Source organism: Uloborus diversus, chromosome 2 (genome assembly GCF_026930045.1).
Source record: "Uloborus diversus isolate 005 chromosome 2, Udiv.v.3.1, whole genome shotgun sequence".
Taxonomy (NCBI): Eukaryota; Metazoa; Arthropoda; class Arachnida; order Araneae; family Uloboridae; genus Uloborus; species Uloborus diversus.
In genome coordinates, this window is record NC_072732.1 from 165,224,388 (window position 1) to 165,249,357 (window position 24,970).

A 24,970-nucleotide genomic window follows, 5' to 3' on the forward strand; every position below is an offset into this window, starting at 1 on the left:
GCAATTGGTACTGCAATGCATATTTTAAAAATTATATCCTTTTTTTTTCATCATTTATTCATGGATTTTTCTAATTGTTGCAATATTTATGATGTCTTAATTCTTCTCTAACCCATAAAACAATTCCAGTAGTTATACTGATTTCTTAAAAGTAAAAATAAATAAATAAAATAAAGTGTGAAATATTATAAGAAAAATAATGAAGAAAAGTGTATTAATAAGTGTGATACGGATGTAAAAAACGTCCTGTACCTTATTCATTATTTTGCTTCAAAACCTTATTTTTCATTGTTATTATGTAGGTATATTTTATAAAAAGTTAATATTAATGAAATGGGTTTAAAATGTCTACTACTAAGGAAACTACGTTGTATCTTTGTAGGCAGATGGTTGTTGTTATCAATAATCGTTAGATTTTAACGAATTAAAATTTAATTGTGTAAATTAGGGAATGTTCAATACATCAAATTATCTGAAAATATTTTTTCAATGAATTTCTAAAACGTTGCTACAAATAGTTTGCTTCTTTAAAAATATGTTCAACCATGTTTGCAATTTATTATTTGAAGCCTAATAAATGCATCACTTTTGCTTTTATTAATTTTTCCCCTCTTTTACCAACTAATTTTTTCTCTTACCTTTAAGGTCATTAAAATGTCTCTAAAAAGGTCTCACGAATTTTTTTCTGGAACTTTTATAGTAAAATTAGCGAATTAATTACCTTAAAACCAATAATAAAGCCATTACAATCTTAATGAAAGTGCCGGAAAATTGTGCTTTAAAACTTAGGAGGAGAACTTAGACTTATAGCTGTACCGATTTTTAAATACTTGTAATTAGACTAACGATTTCCTTTTCCATCCAACTTAGCATTTTCTTAACGATGAAGTCTTTTTAATTGGAATAATGACTAAAAGCATCACATTTTCTTTAATGTTGCAAGTCATATGCTATCCGCAAGTGAGAAAGAAACTCTTTAAAGAAAAAAATAGAATAAAAATTTTAAAAAATTGCAAAAGTATTAAATGTATCACCGATCTCTTTTTTTTTCAATTGTTTCGTACCAGTTATTACAAGGTATTACACTACGCAGCAAAAAAAAAAAAAAAAAAAAAACTTGAAAGGCTTCTGACACCATTATTGCTGATTCTTATTTAAAATAACTCCCTGTGTCCAAATATGACAACAGTTCCCCATTCCTCCCCCCCCCCCCCTTTCATCCCGTTTTTCCGGAAAAAAAAAAGGATTTCTTTTTTGAAAAAAAAATATTTTCCAAAAAAATGGCAGACTTAACTTTTTTGTCTTACGTGTTGTTTATGCCAAATTTTACGGAAATCGGAAATGATGAAGTCAAGAAGAGGATCATAGTTGCCTACGAGAAATTCCATCCGACACGGAATTGCTCATAGGCAACTATCTCGTGACGGACTAGGATTGCAATGAATGGTTTACCCCTATAAATAGTATTTCAGAAAAGTCCTAAAAAAGTTCACTTTAGTTTAAATAGTTTCTTCGAATTTTCAGTGATTAATTGATTTTTTGCGATAAAATTTTAAGGTAAAATAATATAGTGTGCACTCTAACATCCCAACTATCCAAAACTTAGGGGTAAATTTCACCACGTTAAAAGTGTTTATTGCTGCTAAAAGAATACTTGTTCAATATTATATAAGTGTTCTAGTGATGCGCAAAGTTAAACTTCAATCGGCAGGCGACACTTTGGTATTGTTTGTTTGTCAGTGTTCGGGTTGGAAATAAGGCACGAAAACTGTTGACCAAAAAAAAGAAGAATGTTTTTCTGTGAATGTGAAAGAATGTACACACTTGTACCTCATAAATAAGTTTATTCCTTTCGTGACAACTTAAAACACTTCATTGCTTTACTTTTGATGCACTGAAGTAAATGCTTTCTTCCTGATAAATCTCTCTCTCTCTCTCTCTCTTTCTATCGCTTTATTCTTCAGGCACAGGCTCATCTGTAATTGGCTCTTCAATGTCTTCTGGCACTGCACACCTTGGTTTCAATCGAATGACGTGCTGAAATAGTTAAATTGTTTTTTAAAAAATACATTCATCGAGTTGACTACCATGCACTTTCTAAAAACTTATATAAGTAGCTATGCTCTAAGCATTTTGTTACTTAACGTAAACTCTCTCAGCATATTAATTAATTATACTTTTCATCTTCATCTTAACCTTTATTGCAGCTAATATTTCAAACAAAAATATGGGAAATTCGACATTTTTCAATTAAATAGTGATTTTTTCACCATTATAATTTATGTATAAATCATAAAAGCAATATTCGAGTTGATGCTTGAAATAACTATGTCTCATGCTTGTGGTAACGCTGTGGACACTCGTATGAACTCCAGTATATTTTTTATAAACTAAAAACACATATTAAGAAAATATAGATCTATTGATGAAATTAAAAAAGATAGGATAGAAAAGTAACAAAGTATAAAGTCGATATAAAAGTTATTCCATACATTAAAGATTTGCTATACAAATGTCAACTTTATTAAAGTAATTATCTTTTGAAATACCATTCGAGTTTCTGAAGCAATTTAAAAATTCTCAGAAAAACATGTGGATTAAGAATTTTTTTTAAGTGAAAGCCCCCCCCCCCCAACCACAATTCTTATAAACCGTAAGCAGTGACAGATACTTGGGGCTGCTTCAAATGTGTAGGGTCCATACTCCTTACAGCCTTCTCTAGACTCCATAATAATATAAATTAATCCATATTTTTATTAATTGCTGAAAGGAGTATAATCGTAAATTATTGCTTAATTCATAGCGCTGATAGGAATTGACATTGGTGAAGAATTAATAAACAATAAATTTTCGAATTTTGCTGTAAATCACGTGAATTTTATAAACACATTAAAATGTTATCTTCGGTTGGCTCATGGAAACTCAATGAGCTAACACATTAATGAAATTTTAGATCAATTTAAAGAACTGATGAAAAATATATTTTATAAATTTTATTCATTTATTTGTAGCTAAAAATATCGAAATACTAAAATATTTTACTGTCAAAGGAGCAAACAATTGGATTTTTGAAATAGCATATTATTTGTAACTGAAAATATTTTATTTAGATCCTTGATATTTCCAGCAGTCTTATTTTCATCCAAAAAAAAAGGAAATTAAATAAATATTGATAGTTTAATTAATAAAGCAATTGAGTTATTCAAGGGTCCCACATTTCACTTCCTTTATTCTCAAGTAAGTATGTATAAATCAGAAGCGTAGCGAGGGGGATTACGCTCAAAAGCTCTTGGTTTCATGCCATATTGCTGATCAAAGAAGGTTAATATCTGTATAGATGATACCCTTGGAGAAGATTTTGGTGGTGCTAGATATCTAGAGCAGTGACTCTTAACCTGTGATCCGCGGATCGCTAGTGGTCCGCGGACAACTAGTGAAAATTAATCCTCGAATCATTTTTATGGTTACGATTAAATTTATGAAAGAAAACTTTTGGATCGATCTCATTTTAACGAATATTATTGTTGCGAAAATATTATTTCATTAAATAAAATAGATTCATGTTCCAGAACAATTTTCTTACGTTGTAAAATTAATAATATAGTTGGTTATCCAACATATTCTGTACCAAATTGTTAAAACTTCCCAACATATTTGTAATTTTTTTTTAGTATTGACAATGTATATCTTATACAATATTACCTAAACAAGATTAAATACAAACTTGCATTAAATACAAACGCATGCAGCAAATGCAATAGTTCGAGTTATGTCTAAAAATGTTATTACTACGTATCAAAAAAGTAGGATAATTTTGGACTCACCATGCCCAAAAATGACAATGCCAGAAAAAAAAAACGCTTTTTTGAGTTTATTAGTTCATATTTACTGCAAATTCATAAACAATAATTTCAAAATGTGCGATTCAAATGCGACTTTTTATTTTGGAATTAAACAGCATGATCTCTTATCAGTTCTGATAATAGGGTCACAAATACATTTTGTTTCACCCTTGCACTGAATAATGAGTTGCCTTTAACGGAGAAGATTATGGTTGAAATTTTACGCGATATGTCTCTTGATGTTCTGCTTGAAAGCTGAGTAAAAACAGAGCAATTTGACTTAATTAAGCAGATGACATTTCTTTTACTTACCTCTCCTAGTCTAACATCGTGTTTAGCTTTGCATTCCAAACCTTCTTTGCAGGGGCATACGAAATGGTACATGTCGGGAACTTCATCATTGTCCTTTACAATTGGAGCGCAAATTTGACCTGTTTATTAAAACAATAATAATAATTGCGTGTTCAATTTTATTTTAAAAATTGCAAAGACAAAGTGAGTTTTTTCAAAATTGTTGAAGTCTGAAATGGTTAATTTTGCTTCATGTTAGATTTTAATTTAATATGTGCTCTATGGGTGATCTAGTTAAGCTTATTTATAGAACTCTATAAAAAACATTCTATAAAAAAGCTTTACTAGATTAATGACAATGACATAGTTGAAAAGTAATTTGAATGGCAGAAATTCTGATTGTTAGTGAAAGGGTAACAGATGCTTTTATCGTTAACAGTAGTGTTCATTGTAATTTCAAACTACAAAATATTCAAAAAAATTAGTACATGAGGAAAAGATACGTCCAAATAATTAAGGCATAACTGCAAGAAAGAGGAGTAGAGAAAGAGCTTTTGCTGAAATTAGTATTACTTTGTATATTTTAATTCTTTACAATTTACAACAGGAAATCAACAAACATCAAATTAATGTTAGATATTTCATTATATTTTAAGAAGGATCACTCTTTCTTTTATCTTCATTAAAAATATATGATTGGTGAAAAACATCAAATGATTTGTCGACTTTTCCACTGCTTAACACAAAAATGTGTTTACGTGTTAGGTACGTCTCAGAAGACATCTCAGCCTTTTTCATCCAAACCAGTAGGATATCTCTGATTCAATTACATGTTAACTCACATTGCATTAACTCTCTTTTGCATTAAAAAGGTAGTTATTTGTAATACCGAAACACGTGTCGGCAGTTTCCTGCAAATTTGTGCATATTTACTTTGTATTAATTTTTTTTACTGTAGAAATACTTTCGTATAATAGTAGCTTGGAGGGATTTGAGTGTGGCGTACTTACCGTGCACAAGTCATCATTAGCGTACAAGTACAGAAAACGTATTGAACATGATTAATTATGTACAGTATATTGTTTATTAAAAATTATAGAATTATTATTTTTTTTCGGTTAAAAATCAGTTCAGAATTAGAAAAAAATAAGAAATCAAAAATTTACAAAATCAATACTGACTCTTCCAGACTTGAAATGTGCCTGACAAGCAACCGTTCGCTCTTTCATGAAACATATTTGAGCGGGTTTAGTCACAGTAAGTTAATTTGCACTCCGTCAATGAGTGTCACAAGATTATCCACATAAATTGGAAAGAAAGTGTTAGAATTCAAAATTTCGTGTGAGCAAAATATCTACCTAACTAAAAACAGTACTAAAAGAATTGATAACACTGCATCATATACCACATACGCATTTGGTGTTTTAGGATTTTAAAATACAGTAAAAAGAAATAATAACGCTTTAATATTAGAAAAAAAAATGTAAAATTATCAATCATGAATTATTTCCTAATACTTTATTCCTTCGTCAAACCTTCAACTGGTAATCCTTTTTCAAGGTTTTCACATAAGCTTAGTGTGTGTGTTTGTTATGCAAGAATTACAAAGAATTATATTACCTGTGTTAATATAATTCCTTAAAACAAGTGGTTTACCTTCATCTCGTAGCTTTCTGCAGAGACCTCCAAACGCTGAAGTCAAAATGAAGTTCACACAGCATTCATCTTCTTCACAATCATCCGCACTTGTGCATCGCTTCCCAATGGCCTGCGTATTTAAAACAAATGTATAGCTCTTGACATAAATTAATCTTTGAGCAAGTTATAACTAAGATGGGTTCGTCAAATCATGCCTTGGAGACTTATGAGGTCAACCCTTTGTTTTTCTATATATAATAGAAAACAGTCCCTAAATCGTGATTTTACCATCATTATGAAGCCTAACTGATGAGAAAGCACATCAACAAGCAGTTAGAGATCAACAAGGAAAAAAGTAGTAACCATCATTACAGAAATAGACTTGTTCAAATAGTCTGATCTTATTTTAAAGAGCATTTTGTTTCTTCACGGTTCACTGTAGTTTACTAGTACTGTTAATTGTTCTACAAAGCCTTATTCACGCGGTTGATGAATCCAAAATGAAAATTGTTGATGTGTACTGCCATTTTTTCCTGTCATTTGATAACCCTACAAAAGTAGGCTGTAGCCGAAATAAGACCATAATTGGCATTGCTGGAACTCCGGTGTCTTTATTAAGATACCAAAGGGTCAGTGCTCAAGAGTCACAAAATAATAAATAATTATCACTGCTTTGAATATGACGGTAGGTTTTTCTCTTTTCCATCGAAGTAAATAGGGGATTTTTGATAATATTTTTGAGTTTATCAAATATGGTTTGATATTTTTAAGTATTATTTCCCAAAAAATGGAAAAATGGAAAACAAATGAAAAATTATTATTTAGAAAAAATACTGAATATTTTGGTAGCCAATCAGGAAAGAAAAAAATCTTGAGAAATGATATTGAAAAAAAAATCATTTTTTGCCGAAATGCAGACTGTTACTAGCGACAGTTAGGTTCCAAAAAAAGGTTTCACCCCCTATGAAGAAACTTTTAATGATGATTTTAAGAAATCGGATTTTAGAGAATATTCTACAGATAAAGTTTTGTTTTTGAATGCTGGCTCTTAAATGATCCCAATCCAAAAATCGTGAACATCACTCTACGCTTAATGTCATGCTTCAATTCTTCATCATGCTTGTTGCAAAATGCAAGAACAAAAGTTACCCTATGTTAGGAACCTTTACCCTGCATACTTTGAAGCTATTTCCAGTTCATTACGAGAAAAACATTTTGAAATATTGAAACCTTTTGCTTAAAATACTATATACTCTGTTGATTAACTATTCTGCTGTGGGAAGGAAAAGCGCAGTATCTGCAGAAATGTCTTATTTGAAGAAAAAGGTGTTGGATTTCATACTAACAATAGGGAAATTTAGAATTTGACGCTCTTTTTCGCGCTTTACTTTCTGTGAAAGCCCCATCAGCAAGCTTGTACAATAAAAACAAACTACAATAGATAACAAAAATGCAATAAAAAAAAGAATGAAAGAAAGAAACATTAAAAGTTTTCAGATACTGCGCTCCACCTTCTCACAGCAGTATTGATGTTTTTAATTGCTGTCAAGACTTACGAGTTTTATATCCTCTGTAAATGATGTTTATAATTCAAGAATTTCAAGATTTAAGCTAGTGAAAACGTTTAATTTTTATTTAATTTCAAAAAGTTTTTTCAAAGTACTTTTTCAACAATTTCGTCATTTTTTTTCTTGACTTTAGTGCACTGTGAGTGCTGTTTTATTAGAATATAGGTTTTTTTTTCTAATGCATAGTAAAATTGTTCTTAATTTTTATTACAATGATAAAAATAAAATTTTAGGCTGTTGCTATTTGTTTTTAAAAATATAAAATAAAATTTGCATTTTTAAAACCCAGCCACTTATTTAGTAAAACCAATTATGTTTTACAAAATGTATGTCGCTGACTTCATCTTTCTTTTTCATTCACTAAATGTTTTCCGATATGTATGAAAAGTTTAACTTACATATGTTGATGCAATGCAAAGGGCTAAGATTAGCAACTTCATTTTGTCGTGGAGAATATCCTTTACAGTAAATGCCGATCACCAAGATACGGAAACAATGGTTTGTGAACAGTTCTTCCTTTTAAACAGAATAGGTCTTCTGGAATAGTTGACAACTTCGATCTTATCAGTACTATCAGCTGTAACATAATTCAAGAATCCCACTGGATCTTTCAGAGAAACAGGATACATTGCCAGTAGAAATATTGATGATCGTTCCCACAAATTTCTTTTTCACCACGATGTTCTTATTTTTTTTCAAGTGCCACTTAAAATTATCAGTCAACTTACGCACAAAACAGAGGGGAAAAAACACAAAGTCAAAATAAAAACCTTAACATATGCTTGTTCCTTTGCTTAAGGAAACTAGTTTTCAGTTTGTAGTTGTATGAACCTTTTTCTATTCCTCAGAAAAATATCTTTGTTGTTCGTAGAAACATGATGTTGGTGGAAGGCAATCAAAAAAAAAAAATCTCTCTCTGTATTAAAAGTCTAGCAAACATTGTATGTGCAGAAAATACATAGAGCGTTGAACTAGGTATTCGTGAAAGTAGATGATTCGTTTAACATTGCTTACATTTAAGGGTAGTTAGTTTCTAAAACCTTAGTTTATGCAAGTAACCTATCTTCCTTTTATGTATATCAATGGTAGAAGTATTTTATGTATATCTAGGTATTCGTGAAAGTAGATGATTCGTTTAATATTTCTTACATTTTAGGGTAGTTAGTTTCTAAAACCTTAGTTTATGCAAGTAACCTATCTTCCTTTTATGTATATCAATGCAATCTATAATCAAAGATACTTGATTTACTTCTTTTTTTTTTGAAAAACAGAATAAAGCATAAAAATTAGGAAGAAGTTGTGTTCTAAAGTAGCAATAATAATTTATATGTGCTTATTGCTGCAAAAATATTAATTAGGGAGTAAAAAAAAACCGCTTGCTGTTAACTTACAATGTTTTTTGTCGTGTCCTAAGCTTGCAATGTTGCTAATTTTGTCGTTTCCTACTGATGTGGGAAGGAGGTTTGCCATTGCTTCACACAGAGGTGTATTTCTGATAAGACAACATACAGTAGTAGCATTTCGATGCGTAGTAGTTAAGAAAAAATATGTGATTAAAAATAACGTTCTGATAAAATAAATTATCCTTCACATTGCTAACATTTCTCAAACAAATTACTTTTACACTTTAACCAACAACCTTAGCTAGATGGTTACTCCTTATGATATATTTTGTCTTAGTCAAAAGAGGACAGTTTGCCATCCTGAAAGTCACTCATGTTATCATAAAGGTTTTGGTGAACGATATTAATGATTAGTTGTTAAAACTTGTATCAATGCCTTTTATATTATTCCACCTGATTGTTAGACGCATCGCACGTCCAGCATTAGTGTAGCCTTTAATTTTCGCAATTTAATTAACTAGCAAAATATGTTTTTTAATCATTATTTCTTTTTGTTCGACTAAATTTTGCAAAATTTCCAGATTGCGAAATCACTGATATCTTCCGAGAAAATAGGTGTTTTTTTTTTCTGTTATTGATTAAAAAAACATTTTTTGAAAGAAAAACCATTGCTGAGGAATTGTAGAGCACATTAACTGACTACAGTTCGGGGGGGGGGGGGGAATCATAGATACAATTTTTGAAGAAAACTGATGCATGCAAATTTTGTCTATCGTTCAGTCGTTGGATTTTCAAGATGCAAAAATCGTCAGCGTCCATGTTGCATAATCATCTGCCATTTTGAAGCTAATTTTAGCTATTCGATTCTAGTTGACTCAAGCAAACTTCGCTAAATTTTAAATTATTAATTGTTATTTTGCAAAAAGTACCCACATCTGCGAGGAAACGGGGCGTCAAATTGCCAATGTCTCTCCAGGTCTATAATGGTGGTCCATGAAGAGATTGGATGCCAATTCTGGGGATCTTGCTTGGCTATAAATGGCGAGGAGCCATACACAGCTCGCCATTTCAAAGAAAATGGAAAGAAAATTTGATATATATTAATCTAAAGAAAGCATTGCAATATTTTTTTAAACAACCTAACAACCTCTTTGCATTCACGCAATAAAGCAATATTTAAATTTTAAAACAATACTTGCATTTTCAGACATAAATAATAGAACAAATTTATAGTAAAACATAAGTTTTGTAGATTTATAAATAGATTCCTCATAGCATATTGTTAACATCTTTAATTTATCACTTTTTCTACTCTTTCTTTATCCAAGTCATAAACGAAACAATAGACAGATATTCAGCGGCTTATCTGTTTGCTATCGTCACATTTACAGAGCACTGGCTTTAGCTCATCTTTTCGCCATTTCATACCAGGACGATAAATTCATTCGTTACCAAAGAAAATAAACTTCCCGCTACGAGAAACATTTCATCGCGAGACTTATTTTGATCCTGCTTGTGTTTCATAAACCAGGGAATCAACGTGATGTAGGAACTGTAGATCATCTCAAAATCTGTCAAAACTAGTGAAGAAGAACATGACTTTAATAAGGTTTTCCAGTCAGCAACATTAATCAGAGCATTAAACCGATAGTAGGCGAAATATTATGTCACAGGTAGACCCTCATCATTTTTCTTCATAGCTGCTGCTCTATAGCTAGAAAACTTATATATCATCGTCATAAAAAATACGGATAACGTTTAAAGGGGGAAAAGATAGTTTATTTTGTTTTACATGAAGGTTTTGTTCTTTTTAAGATGAGTCTAGATATAAAATGAAGTGCCTGCTGAGTTTGAAATCAATGAAGAGACAATATTTAAAGGGATTTTTTGTGTTCAAGGAGTTTTAAAACTGGTATTTAGTAGAGAAATGGAAAAAGTATTTCAACTATTATACCTCTGTAGCATATATATGTGTACGTAGACTACACATAAGAACAAATTAACGTTTTTTTTTTTGAGTTATTTTCTTACACATTAAGATGACTTCTTTGTATTTTCCCTTCTGCAAATTAATAAATGATTAAAAAAGAATGTGCAAAATTTTGGAACAGTACGAGGATATTGTTAAACGGGTCCATTTTTGAATGCAAAATATTTATCAAAACATCTGCCTGCCGTGTTTAGGATTAAATATGAATATATGCACTAGCGCAACCAGAAAACCTTCTGGAGGTTTTTTTTTAAATCAAAAATACCGTCTGGAACTTTTTTTTTTGATCAAAAATACCTCCTGCAGAGGTTTGTTTATTGATCAAAACACTTCTTTTATATGTTTTAACTATTGTATTAGGATACGCTTGTATGTTAAAATCAATGCCTCTGGAGTTTGTTTTACCCCCCAACCACTCCCCTCCCCTACACTGCGAAACTGAATGTATGTGCTTCATAATGGTTTGTTAAAGGAGGAAGTTGGCATTGTGGTTAATGAGGAAAACACTTCGAATATGTGCATCTTTTATCTTTTTTTTTTAATAGCAAAAATTTATCCTTATAATATCTCTTGGTTTGATTTAAGAAGCTCATTTCCAGCATATGTGCATTAAACAGCTCAATATGTTTATAAATATTTGGTTTGTTTAAAAAATGCCAAAATGCATTGTTTTCAAAAAATGTCTCATCTTTTCAAAAATTTGAAAACATTTGTTTCGCTAATAGATTTTTGTCATTTGTCTTCCTCGAAATAAGGCCATTTTTTCTTCAATTAATTATCGCCCCATAGTTTTCAGATCGGTTTTAATAAACATATTGCATCAGTTTAATGCAACCTAAACAAATTCCAGAACAGAAAAGTTGCCTTAAGAAAGTCAATTTCTCCGAATCAAGCAATACGTATGGATGAAGCCGTAGTTTCTGCTTAAACTAACTGCTCGATCTCTTAAAAGCTGGTTAATGTATGAGAATGCCCGTCAGTGCAAATTTTCAAACATAATTAACAAAATTAATGATATTCACGAGTTTTACTTCCACTTATTTCCTTCCAGATATTAGTTTAGCCCTAATTTAAGTGACTTGATTATTATTATACATCTGTTTTCTTAAGAGAGAAATTGAATTTGTTCGACGGCCGGTGATTACGAACTACGTAATTATAGGTACTTTTAAGAACTAGCGCTCTATTTTAATTACAGCGAGCCCCGTTGTTTTTGGACCGATCGCGTGTTATTCATTATTTAACGAGTTTGGAGAAGTTGCTTGGATGTATTTCTCGAAAACAATTATACTCTCAGATCTTGACGTAGGATCATCTGAAAGCTCTGAAACGATGGGGAAAATATTTGTTATCTCGTAAAGTTTCGTTTTTGACATTTGAAAAATATGGGACCACTTAGGCAGATGCCAAACCCAAGTTGATGAATATCCGTCTTATACCATTGATTTACTGCGCTTAAAGTAAACCATAGTTTTAAGCTTTGTTCTTCTCATACTTTTCTTAGTATATCATGCTAATGAAAATTATTTTCAAGAAAATTTTAATTTACCACTAGAAGCATTATAGTTTTTAAGTTTTGAAATCGATTCTGGTTCTTACCCAGTTTTTAAGCATGTAATTCATACTAAAGTTGGAAAACTTTCTTAAAATTCATGCTTGTGCTTGATTAAAAGGGGCACTAATGTACTGATGTAATGCAATTTGTGAGAGTATTTAATGATTATTTGATGTATATTTGACTGAATTAATTAATGAATTTTACATACATATAATGTTTAATGCAATAATCTGTAAATTAGTTTTAAAAAATTGAAACTTTACTTGAAAAATCACATTGTTTTCATTGTATTGGTAAAAATTTACTAAAATTTTTCTTTTAAATTTCAGAAATTCTTTCTTTATATAAAAAAGCTCACGTAAAGATTGAATTTTTTCAAACGAACTTTTAAAGAAATACTTGAAAAGTTAAAAATAAATTTTCAAAAGCACTTAAAATGGTTACAAATCACTTTTTCTTCCATGTTCTTAGTTAAAGTTGCTAATGAAGAACAGCAGCTCTAATAAAAAAAAAACTTATTTACGTGTATAAATCACATACTTATTGCATCTTTTTTCAATCAATGTGAAAGCCTACTCGCAATAGTTTTTGTAAGCATTTCATGCATTCCCACATCTTTTCAGATTCATTAGAGTTTTATGCAATGGAAATGTATTCAAAATGTTTTTATGAAAATAAGAAGCACACGATTACAAAAAAAAAGAAAAGTGATAATTCCTATAAGGTAAAGCTTAAAAGTTTAAGTTCCTTAAAAGTTTAAGTTCCTTCCTAAGTTGAAAATAGGAGGCATTTTGCTGGAAAGAATCTCTCAATATCACTAAAATTTGGTTATAATATCGGTATTAGTGACTCCTTTTGGGTGATTAAACAAGCAAAAAAAATCATTAAGAATTGTAAAATTAAAGATTTGCATTCCGTTATTTCTATAATAAATGTACATTTAGTTTATCCGTAGTTTATCGTAGTTTATCCACAGTTATCTTATCAATGCTCATTTTATCCGTCTATCTATGAACCTGAGAATAACATAATTAATTACAATCAAGAATTCCTTTCCTATCATTCATAAAAATCCTTTAATGGGTAGTTTTTTATCCGACTTATGGAACAGCTAATTGAAAATCATTTGGCATTGTGTTTTTAGTATTATTTGATAATTGGTTTCTCAAATTTTTTAATTGCAGTATTATGTTTCGTTTTCTACGTCTATTGCTTGCAACTTTGGTTATTTTCTGTTTAACATTAATGATCATTAGTTAGATAAGTTTATTTTCAGTTTCTTCATCAGAAACTGAAAATGTGATGCAACTGAAAATCAAACCGAAATTCAGTTGCTTATCACCTGTAAGTAATAAAAAGCCTTTTTGTTAAAAAAAAAGTGTTATCGTAAAAACGAAATTCAATGGTAGTCTCAGCAAATCAGGAAATGTACAGACGTTGTTGTAAATTTTATTTACTCTGTAGTTCTAAAATACAAAAATACTTCTAAAGTACTGTACTGCTACAATACAGACAAGTAGATCTTAAGCAACATATGAAGTACTTTTTCATTTCTCAGGTTTTAAAGTCATAACTGAAACCCATACAATTTTAGAGTAGTGTTTTGTGGTGTTTTGTAATGTTTTGTAGTGTTTAGTAGAAGTTCATAATGAAATTCGCATGAAAATGTATAACTTGAGCTGCCATACATCTAGACTGTCGTTCTTTCATTTTATTCCGTCGATCGAAGAAGAGAGAGTTGTTCTAAAACTTTCTACTCTTCTACTGTGGTTGAGCCTGTTGTGCATCTTTCGTTGATTTTTACTTCACCAATCTGAAAAATGAAAGATATTGGTTAGTATCTTAAAACCAAACGCTGAAAATACTTCTTAATGGGACCGTTGTCGAAATTTTTAAAAGTTTTTTTTTTCTTCTGAAATAACATGCTTAAAAACACAGAACTTAACCATTTTCTAAATAATGCGACAAAATTTAATATTTTTTAACAATTGTTTTAAATGGTGCAATTTCAGTGTTTACGCTTCTGCACATGACATCACAAATGGATAATGCCATTCACTGATACCATTAGCACAGAGCGCAATATTTTATTCGCATTTGTTTTAAGTGTACTGGCAACGATATGGTTGATAGCAAGCGTAGAGAACAATATTTAATTCGCTACAGAATTATCATAACCTGGAAACGCGGTAGACAGCAGGAGTAAGCATTCAGCGCGCCAAAGGAGATGCGCCAAAGTGCATCACTAGTGACATCATAAAGACCACGCCTTATTTTCATAATAGGACAGTTTTAAAAAATTAATTAAAAGTTAAGCGTTGGAAAAATGAAATTTTTTTCTCGCTCTATTTTTTTTCTTCCTTTTCTTTTCTTTTCTTTTTTTTTTTTTTGTTTATTCTATTATCAATTTCAGTGTCTAAAAGCAGTAAGTTTGACTGAAAGAAACAACCCTATTTTTCTTAAAATACAGTGAAACCTGTGTAAGTTGACTACTTGCGGTGCAATACTTTGGTGGTCAACTTAGACAGGTGGTCAACTTATAAAGGGGGTAATGATTATTATTATTATTATTATTATTATTATTATTTTTTAAGTCTTGCACCATGCATTCATTTTTTGCCTAATTGACACTTACTATTTCTGTTCAACTCACTTGCATTGTTTAGCATTACTTTGAATCAATAATATAAAATGTTATTCGAATATTTTTAGAGATTATTTTCCCAGAATGATGTATAGGATGTTATGAAAATTTAAAACTTCAGTAAATTGATCAAAAAAAAAGTCTTATTGTTTATGAAAAGTTAGTCATTTTATATTAATAGTTCCTAAAAATTATAGTTAATCAAAAAATAAAAATTTTTTCGTTTAACAACAAAAGAAAAACAAGCTTGGAGAATAAAAGGTTTCTTAGTAGTTTTCCCATGTGGTTAAACTCAAAAGGAGGTTTAGTTATGCTGCTGTTTCATTAGTTGGTAAAATATTGGTCTGGCATCAAAAATATTCTTGGAAAGCTATAAAAAAAATAATAAAAATAATAATTTGTTGAATAAAATTTTTAAAAATAAACCAAGTGGTCAACTTACAAAGGGTTTTTTACAATACTCCAAACCAAACTTGGGGTTCATTAGTGGTCAAGATAGACAGGTGGTCGAGATAGAGAGGTGGTCAAGTTACAGATGTTTTCTTTCATTATATAAGATAGGACTAATTCCGTTCCTGACAAAAGCGGTCCACATAGACGGGTGGTCAACTTACAAAGGTGGTCAACTTTACAGGTTTTACTGTATTGTCGAAGGGAAGAAAGAATGCCAGAATGCTTTTCAGTTGAGTCATTTAGAGACTCTGAAAATGTGCGCCACCTTTACCCACTTCATATTTTTTAGTGATTTAACTTTTGTTTTTCTTTTTTATAAAATCTAGAATCTGCAACCTATTGGCTATGAAAACATTTTTCTATGTTCTAAAGTCACCGTTTGGAAACTATTTTTTTAAGCTGATAAAATATCTCTTCCTACAATGTAATACGTTCTGCAGTATCATGAGTAAGAGGAATCTTTTGACTCACATAGAGCATTCGCAATCGAACATTTTACGTATCGAGCTCACACATTGCACGTTTGTGTAATTGAAGTTAATTGGAAAAACAGCATTATATGCATTTCTCTTTGAATTCATTTATCACTTATTGTATTATATGCAGTAGTTTTGAAAATATGATTATTTGAAAATGGGGTTCATCATTTGTGCTTCTCCTGTAATTCTCATTCAATATGCGACACGATTTCGACACCATATACATTTGAAGCTTTTTCCATATCTCGAGCTGTAATACAGCTCAGAATGCCAGTAATGGAAAAGTAACTATTTTCGTTTAGCGGATTTTTGCTTCACGCGGTACAGACTGGCTTAGGTCCTTTTCTGTATTTGAGGGATGAAAGACTGTTTATGGTCGTCATTTTGCCATGGTTTTAATTTCAAATACATTCGCTTTTGTGACTGTAGATAGTGACTCACGTGATACATGGCGTGACTATTGAGTATACAAAGCTCTGGAAATAAATATTATCATCTGCTTTTTTTCGAATGCATAAAACGCATGTATTTTTAATTTCGTTTTTCATATTTCTTTGTTTATTTATTTATTTTACTTATTTATTTACAGTAAAACTGCAATTATCCGAATCAATCGGAACCGGAATCCATTTGGAAAATGGAAAATCCGGGAAATGGATTTGATTCCAAAAATAGAGTCTTTTTTTTTTTATAGGGGAGGGTGGTCCAACGCAGGTAGGTTTTTGAAGAACGCTCGAAAATCGTAGTTTTGGGATTTGTATCGCAAAAACTTTGGTTTTAATTCTTAGCAGGGTTTTTGAACTTCAAAATAAAAATTGATTTTTTGTATTTTTTCAGACCCATTAATTATTTATTGCCAAACTTTACAGACATTTCAAAAACCTGTGTTGCCCTACTAGAGAGCCCAAAGTGGGTGAGATTAACTAATTGTGGTTTCGTACATTTGCCAATCAAATATGAAGTTATAAAGAGTTAAAATAGTTGACTAGCTACCTGCCATTATATATATAAAAAAAAACATAAAACAGTTGTACATATTTAATTCAAAGCCAGCACATTTGTTTATAAAAAATAAAGAAATAACTGATTAAATTAATAAATTAATTAATTGCCATCCTAAAAAATAATTTTATAAGTTAAACTTATCCTATTGAAGTAGAAAATCTAAGTCCGCACACGAATCAAGAAATTATATATAAATATATGATTAGATCCTGTATCCGCTTTGCCTGATCTACTTTGCCCGAAGGCACGTTTTTCATTTCAATAGTTACAACCTTAAAATTAAAAAAGAAACAAACGAAATGACTGTCGTAGTTTGTAGGTGGATGGTGTCGGAATAACGTAATATTATTGACAGTTAAAAAAATACACTGGTCTTCGACTAATCACAAGTTACAAAACTTCTTTTTTTTTTTTTTTGGTAATGCATCAAAATCATTTTTTTAAAGCCTGATCGCGCCGTGCCGCTTCACTGCAGCTTCGCTGGGACTGATTAAATTTCGGGGATGTTCATGTAAACACGACATATGTATGCATCGCCGCTTACACACCATGGGGGAGGGGGGACATACGAAGGCCTACTCGCTTTCGACCACCCTCCCCTAACCACTTGTATGTTGAAAATGGGAGAAAAAAACTTTTCAAAGCAAAAGAGTTTTTATAATTAATTAAATGAAAGAATTGGCCCTCTAGCGACGGACAGCGGCCAATAATATAACTGAGCTGTGAGACGGTGACTCAGCTTCCAAATAATCTTCGCGTAGGAAGTAACTAGCGTCACGGAGGGAAGGACAACACCGCTCTTATATTGCATTCATTATTTTGTGAATGAGTTCATTTCAGTCTTTGTTGTGTTTTATTTTTTCCAGAAATTCTGAAAGCGATACGGATAATTTGAGATTTGGAAAGTTGGAGTTCGGATAATTGGAGTTCTACTGTATTTACTAGCTACTGATCCCGGCTTTACACGGTCTACCTCGAAAATAAAAGTTTTGCCAAGTGAAACTTGTTCAACAATCAGGCTTAAACAAAAGAAAAAACACAGGGTAAAGTTTTCCGTCAATGTGTAGAAAAAATCAATTTTAGGAAGTACCATTTATATTTAGACCTCATTAGATTCTTTTGAAATTCAAAAACTCCCCTATGTGAATTTCTAAGCATGAAAGCACCTTTGTAAAAAATTTGGCGAAGATCTGGCCTAAACTGCTGATTTGTGTAAGGAACATACATTCCGACACATACCGACAAACAGCCAGTTTCATACATATAGATTTTTGCAGACGTGTAATCATGTCTTCATTGATTTTGTTTTTTGTTTAAAAAAATTTTTTTTTTAATGTAATATTTGCACGTTATTCTTTCAAATACGTAGATGCTGCAATTGTAAATGATTGATATTTAAATCGTATTTCTTTTTTTTAATCTTATTTTCGGCAATTTCTTTCAAATTGGATGTTCTTTGTAGGCTATTATTTATAATTTAACTTTAAACGTAAGATATGGCAATCATACACAGTCATTCTATTAATTATATCTAACTCAAGTGTTCCTCATGCTAAATATATTTAAACGAAAGGGTTTTGAATTGTTTTTGTTTTCATTACGCCTGTTAATTTTTTTTGAAAGACTTTTTAATGATGCAATTTTTGAAAAGTATCTCTTAGTTAATATTTCACAATTGCGCACATTTCCTACAGCATATATAAAGTTCTGTTTTGTTGATTACTTCATGTATTTCTGCATCATCGATTAAATATTACGACTTATTTTAGCGTTCCTTTTGCATAATTTTTAATTTTTGAAAAAATCTAAAAAGATGGACTAAAATTTGTGCAAAATGATATTTATTATTTTAAAAATTTGAAACACTGAGTATTCACCTTAATGCAATCCTTTTTTACTTAAATTTGTCAGAAACGAATTGAAAGTATCTTTTGCGCTGAACGCATGAGCATGCATTGTACAACCTAGGTTATGCGGACAAAGTGGAACCGAAGGTAATCACAATGATGGAAAATAAGTAAAATCCAGGTAATATGGATAATAAGCAAAGCAAATCCTAAACAAGCGGACTTACCTTTCATAATGACAAGACACAAAACATATTTTGTAGCAAAACTACAAATAATTGTTTAAGAGACATAAAAGAAAATCCAAACATTTTTTCACATAATATCTGCTGTCTGCTGAGATTACATAAATATGACTTATTTTAATGTTACTAATTTGATCCGGATAATACGGCGATCCGGATAAACGAGAATTGGATCAACGAGATTTTGCTGCAGTATTTAAATTCTGATCGGTACAGCATGTAACAGCTGGTCTAAGATTAAATACCGAAAAATGTCAAGTAATTCAAATTATTTTTTTTAATGTCGCATCATCAAACATCAATATGTTTGAGACTGTATGAAAAGAAACACTTACGTTTGGAATCACTTTAATTGATTCAGCCACGCATTCCAAACCAGTGGCACAAGGGCAGTGTCGATAGTACATTCCATTTGAAAGAACAGCATCTTCCTCCGTGGTGCAATGACGACCTGTTATGAATGAATAGAAGTATGTGATTGAATTAGAAATCACACTAAACCATAAAGATTATTTAGAGAGAATTTTGTCTGCATTTACCCGGCAGTAAGTTTGAACCTTCAAAAAAAGAAAAGGATAAAAAAAGTGAAAATTAAAACATGTTTTAAATTAAATATTTTTAATTTAATTATTTAAAGTATTTCTCATCAAATAAACGAGAAAATAATGAAACAAAAAGCTAGGAAGAAAAATAAATAAGTGGATAAAATAACGAATGAATAAGAAATAAGTGAAATTATAAATAAATAATTAAATTGTTCAATGCAAATAAAAGGAAATGAAATCATATTTGCACGAATATGTAAGTGATATAATAAATGAATGAAATAGTAAATGAAATGCGCTTAAAAAATTGTATTGAAGATTAAAAGTTAAAACTGGTTACTGAGTAAGTGCATCACTGGACATAAGTAGATTTCTATTAATACTAAAGATTGTAATTGCAAAAACTTCGCCATTTTATTTTACTAAGTATTATTTTTGATAAACCAAAAAAAAAAAAAAAAAAAATACAATATGCGATTAAAGTTTTAAAATTACTTGTATTATTTACACGCACTTTGATCTTTAGCGCTATATGTTTTTTACTGAAACCAACTATATTTAAGAAGTCAATTAAAATATTGTTAGATAGATGGAGCTGAAAACTGGGAAAATATTTAATCATTTTACTTTACCTCACATTCACTTACATTTAATAACGAAAAGAAAATTGAACAAATAGGAATTCTTGACTTTTTTCCATATATTATAAGCAGTTTTTGAAAAAGGCAGTCTACCTATTATCTTCCATTTGAAATACCTGAATAAAATACCACCGTTTGATGATGCATTTTTCAATAACTTTTAATTAAATAAAAAAATTAAATAAAATCAGCAAGGAGTACGCAAACATGAGGCAGAAAGATAAGCCGTCATTATAATCATATGGTAATTTTTTATGCAAAACAAGTGAACTTAACAAGAAAAAAAAATTAATTTGAATTCTGAAATTTTGAATTTAAATTATGTTTTTCGCAATCACGAGCTGCGACAGGATCCTACTCATTGGAGTTATTGTTTCTAGAAACGACTCCTGCCCCCCCCCCCAAGCTTGCCCCTGCTCTTGGGCGGTTACGTGTGTATAGTTATGTATGTGTATGTGTAGGTTTGTGTGTGTGCGTAGACCTGTGTGTATGCACGTTGGCGTGTGTGTATGTGTATAAATGTGCGTGTGTGTAGGACACGGACACCACCGACCAGGAGAAACGAATTCTGGGGGACATTGTTCAGGACCAGAGGAGTCGCGCCTGCAGAGGACGGGGGAGTTGAAAAAGGAACCGGAACATCAAGAACGGTCAAGTGAAAACAATTAGCAATCGTGATTGCTCAAAAAGCTGTGTTGATTCGATAAAGAACATCCGTTAAAAAACTTCCGTTTCACGCTAACAGTGTCTCGATCAAATAGTATCTTCTGTAGTAATTGATTGTTCGATGAAAAAGCAGCTTAAATTTTTAGGCCAACTAATTAAACTAAGACAGTTAGCTTCAGTAGTTTACATCGACTAGTCCCTCCCCCCGAATAAAGATTAGAATAACGTTTTGTATCATATTTTAAGTTATTCCTAACCAATAGTAGTCATAGTAATCATCAACTCTTTTAAAAATTTGTAAAAGTTGTTTCTTTTTAAATAAATAGTTCCCTAGCCTCAAGGAGTTTTACTGAGACAAACAAAATTTACTTTGTCATGTTTTTCGAAGTAGTGTAATTAAAGGGAGAGTATCAACGTCTGGGGGTGGGGGGGGGAGCTAAAAATCTTTTAAGAATATGGCTTCTTCAAATTCGCTAATCGAATGGGAGAAAGTAAGGAATATTTCTTTCAAGCAATTCGATGAGGATGAGACAGAACGTCCAACAACCTCCCCGTTTGATTGTTTCTCAAAGAGTCGATTACAACGCCAGAATTTAAAACACGAACTTTTTAGTTCCAATCCAAAGGCGAACTACGTAGGTCAGCCAGAAAGGTAGTTGCACTTATTCGTAAATCTGTTCCTTCTAAGACAATTTTGATGAAATTCGGTGGTAATACTTCAGACATGTACCTTTATCGAGTGACGTAGCGGCTTCCCCAAGACAAGTTCAGTTTTTCTGTTAATCAGTCGCAAACATGTCTCGACAGCTGCAAGAAGCGTCCAAATTTTGAATGCGTGCAATGATTCAATTTTGTGGGCAAAAAGGTGCAACTGCATTGAAATTTATGGGCAGTAGCATGAAGTTCATGGTGAAAATGCGACATCATGCCAAGCTATCGTGAAATGGTGCAACATGTTTGAGAATGGACGAACAGATACTGACGACGTTGAGCGCGAGGGAAGACCAAGTTTAGGTGGGGTGTGCGGAATCACCTTCCCAAGCCACCCTAACCTTTCACCTCCTAACTTCGATGTTTTTGGTCCCACAAAACAAGAACTTTCAATGCGATGATCCCATTTGGACGATGAAGTGAAAGCTGCAAATCCAACAATGGTTATCGGATATTGGACGGGATTTCTTTGCAGAAGGCATCGAAAACCTTGTACCACGCCTCAAAAAATGCTTAAATTACGGATGTGGTTACGTTAAAAAGTAGATTTTGAATGGAACTTTAAAATAGCAATAAAATTGTTGTAAAATTTCAATCTTTTTTTCTTTTTTTTTTTTTTTTTTTTTTGTTTTTGTTTTTGTTTTTGTTTTCTTGAGTAGTGCAACTAACTTTCTGACTGACCCTCGAACTAATAAATGCTGCGGATTGCAATAAGTGAATTATTGGTAATTAATGAAGACGTTTACAAATGTTTCCATTGATTGAATACAAACAAACTTTTATGCGAAGTTTTAAAAATGTGGAGTAATGTATAAAGGTATAAGAAAATAGCTCTACCTTCTGATCCCAGGGACAAGCAAACTCCTCTCTTAAAAGGTAAAATCGTCTGGGTAACACAGCATTCTCCCGCTGAGCAATCTTCTGCGGTGGCACACTTTGTCAGTGGAACTCTAGTTGGTGGTGGGAGACGAGTTCTTGGAGGTAAAGTAGGGCGGCGGGTGCGAGGCTCCCGACTGACAAAGGGAGCTCCTGTTCTTGGCTGACGACTGAACAGCGGACGTCCAGTTCCGGGAGGGCGACTGTACAACGGACGTCCAGTTCCGGGAGGACGGCTGAATAACGGACGTCCTGTTCCAGGTTGACGACTCACATGTGGATGTCTGGTTCCAGGTTGACGACTCACATGTGGATGCCTTGTTCTAGGTTGACGACTCACATGGGGATGTCTTGTGGTTTGATGACTTACTTCGGGACTTCCTGATTCCCCCCCAATTACGGGCGACTCACTTGGTGCAACTGTGTCACCAAGAGTTTCAAGTACCTAAAAAAAGAAACAAATAATAAAGAAGTTTAAAAAAATCTTTTCGTTATATGTTCTCAAGCTTTTGCTTTATCATGTAAATTGAAAAAAAAAAAAAAAAAAATCCAATTGCGACACACTCGATTTCTTTTGTTGATCAATCTGCTAACTAAACGTAGGATTGAGGCAACGGAGAGGAGGTATTGTAAGACAAGTGGGCGAACACACAAATGAAGATTTAATAATCCACGTGACAAGTTCAGAAATTTCAAACTCTGACGTAAACAGTCAACAACTCTTCAACTAGTAAAAGGAGTTATGAGCACAAACACAATTATTTCAACTAATAGATTTTTTCCAGCTAGGTTGTTTTGTCGTTGTTAAAAACAAGGGGAGATCAACTACCGAATTAATTATAAAAAAATATCCGAAAAAATTGAAAATTAAATTAAAATAAATTTAAATCAAAATTAATTGCGCTTCCCATCATTAAATCGTGCTAAAAATAAAGATTTATTTTTAAATGTTGGATCCCAAAATTTGAATTAATAAATAAGATTTAGTTTAATTCTCATAAACTTGATAATAGATCTATTTAAGGTTCTTTGCTGACAAATATGCCACACTGAAAATTACTTCTATTTTATTAACTATAGAAATTTTAAACATTTTCTAATGCTTAGGTTTTTTTCAGCTTATATAAAAGCAAAGTCAAAAAAAAAAAAAAAAAACGCTCTTTTCGCTCTACATTAAAAATATCATAAAAAGGGGGAAGAAAAAAAACGAAACTCTTTTGAAGTTTTGAATGGGATTGTTTGTTAAAATTTTTTATGGAGTTTGAAATTTTGAATAAAGTTTGTTCATATATGTCGCTACCGAAAAATCTATCTACCTTAGAATGAAAAAAAAAGAAAAGAAAATTTTAATCTGTTGCGACGATAGTATCATAAAAAGGCAGAAACTTATTGGTACCGCAGCAAATCGAAGAATGCGCAACAATATCAAAAAGACGTTTGTCCAGAAAAAAAATAGAAGAAATGAAAGAAGAAAATAAAAGAAAAAAAAATCAAATTGCGTAGAAAAAATTAATTTTCCCCTCTTTTTTGCTGAACACTTAAGATTTTACAGATCTATCTTAAGTATAAACTTACACAGCTAACACATCTGCAAGCACTCCACTTAAATCTAAGATGGTAAAAATACCAAAAAGAGGGGAGGGGAGGAAGGGAGACCAAAAAAAGCAAAACCAAATTCCTTTTTGTTTAAAATACTTTGAAAATTTTTAATTATCAAAACTAAAGGTTTTTGTTCGACGAATTTCACTGCTATACAAGTCATATTTACTTTACAAATGACATCAACACTTGTTTTTGTGGTAAAGTTGAATTGAACGGTCTTTTTTGAAAAGACATTTAGCTTTATTCATACATTTATACTTCCATATTTCATATCTATTAATATCGAAGTTACTTCAACAAAGTTATGAAGCATCTAGAGTATTGGAAACCTAATAGTTGATATGAGTTCTATGTAGCTTAAAGAAGGTATTTTAAACATTTTTAATTTCTTTATTTTTATTGATTTCTTTCCTTTTGTTTTTACTTCTTTGAAGCTAAATGTCATAAAAGTATTACCTATTTTACGGAGAAGCTGAGATATTATTATAAAATATTTATATATTTACTTCAACATTACATTGTCAAACCATATTAAGGTTAGGGCAGTGAAACTAATTAAAATTATTCAGATTACGCTTACCAAAACTGCTCCTACGATGAAAAGTACTACATGCAGCTTCATGTTTAATTTTAGAGGTGTTTCTCCTAAATCTGAAAACTCCTGACACTGACCTCTATTTAAAATGAGACCTGATAAGGATTTTAAGTATCAACCCATTGTTAAGCTTCAAATAACCCTTCCCGATAAATGTAAGCAAACGCGTTGCACTGTAGTAGATTGCTAATATCAGTATCTATTGTGTGAAGGGTTCCATTCTCAACCATTTTCCATTCTCAAACAAAAATAATCCAGTCGCACTTTACTTTATCAGTATTTTTATCTATTGTTATGAAGTACACATTGTTTTTTGCAACAAAAATTCAAAATGTGAAATAACTTCTATATTAAGTTACATTCCATAAGCTTTGTAAAATCGTATATAATGTAAACACAACATTTCTGAATATAATATAAACACAACATTT

The 24,970-nt window shown here is 31.3% G+C and overlaps 3 protein-coding genes across 3 annotated transcripts in view; 1 reads left to right on the forward strand and 2 right to left on the reverse strand.

The window, feature by feature from the left end:
* The window catches only part of LOC129216644 (voltage-dependent calcium channel subunit alpha-2/delta-3-like), a 476,626-nt gene that overhangs the window by 145,456 nt on the left and 306,200 nt on the right, over window positions 1–24,970 (forward strand). The gene's annotated exons all lie outside the window — the stretch shown is intronic.
* LOC129216128 (toxin CSTX-20-like) lies at window positions 1,831–7,882 on the reverse strand. The gene is made up of 4 exons (XM_054850284.1): window positions 7,738–7,882; window positions 5,790–5,901; window positions 4,155–4,273; window positions 1,831–2,037 (listed from the first exon to the last, which is right to left on the reverse strand). The coding sequence occupies exons 1-4, from the start codon at window positions 7,777–7,779 to the stop codon at window positions 1,954–1,956; spliced, it is 357 nt and encodes a 118-aa protein (XP_054706259.1). The 5' UTR covers window positions 7,780–7,882; the 3' UTR covers window positions 1,831–1,953.
* Window positions 13,664–24,679, reverse strand: LOC129216122 (uncharacterized). The gene is made up of 4 exons (XM_054850278.1): window positions 24,525–24,679; window positions 22,304–22,787; window positions 19,239–19,354; window positions 13,664–14,043 (listed from the first exon to the last, which is right to left on the reverse strand). The coding sequence occupies exons 1-4, from the start codon at window positions 24,564–24,566 to the stop codon at window positions 13,984–13,986; spliced, it is 702 nt and encodes a 233-aa protein (XP_054706253.1). The 5' UTR covers window positions 24,567–24,679; the 3' UTR covers window positions 13,664–13,983.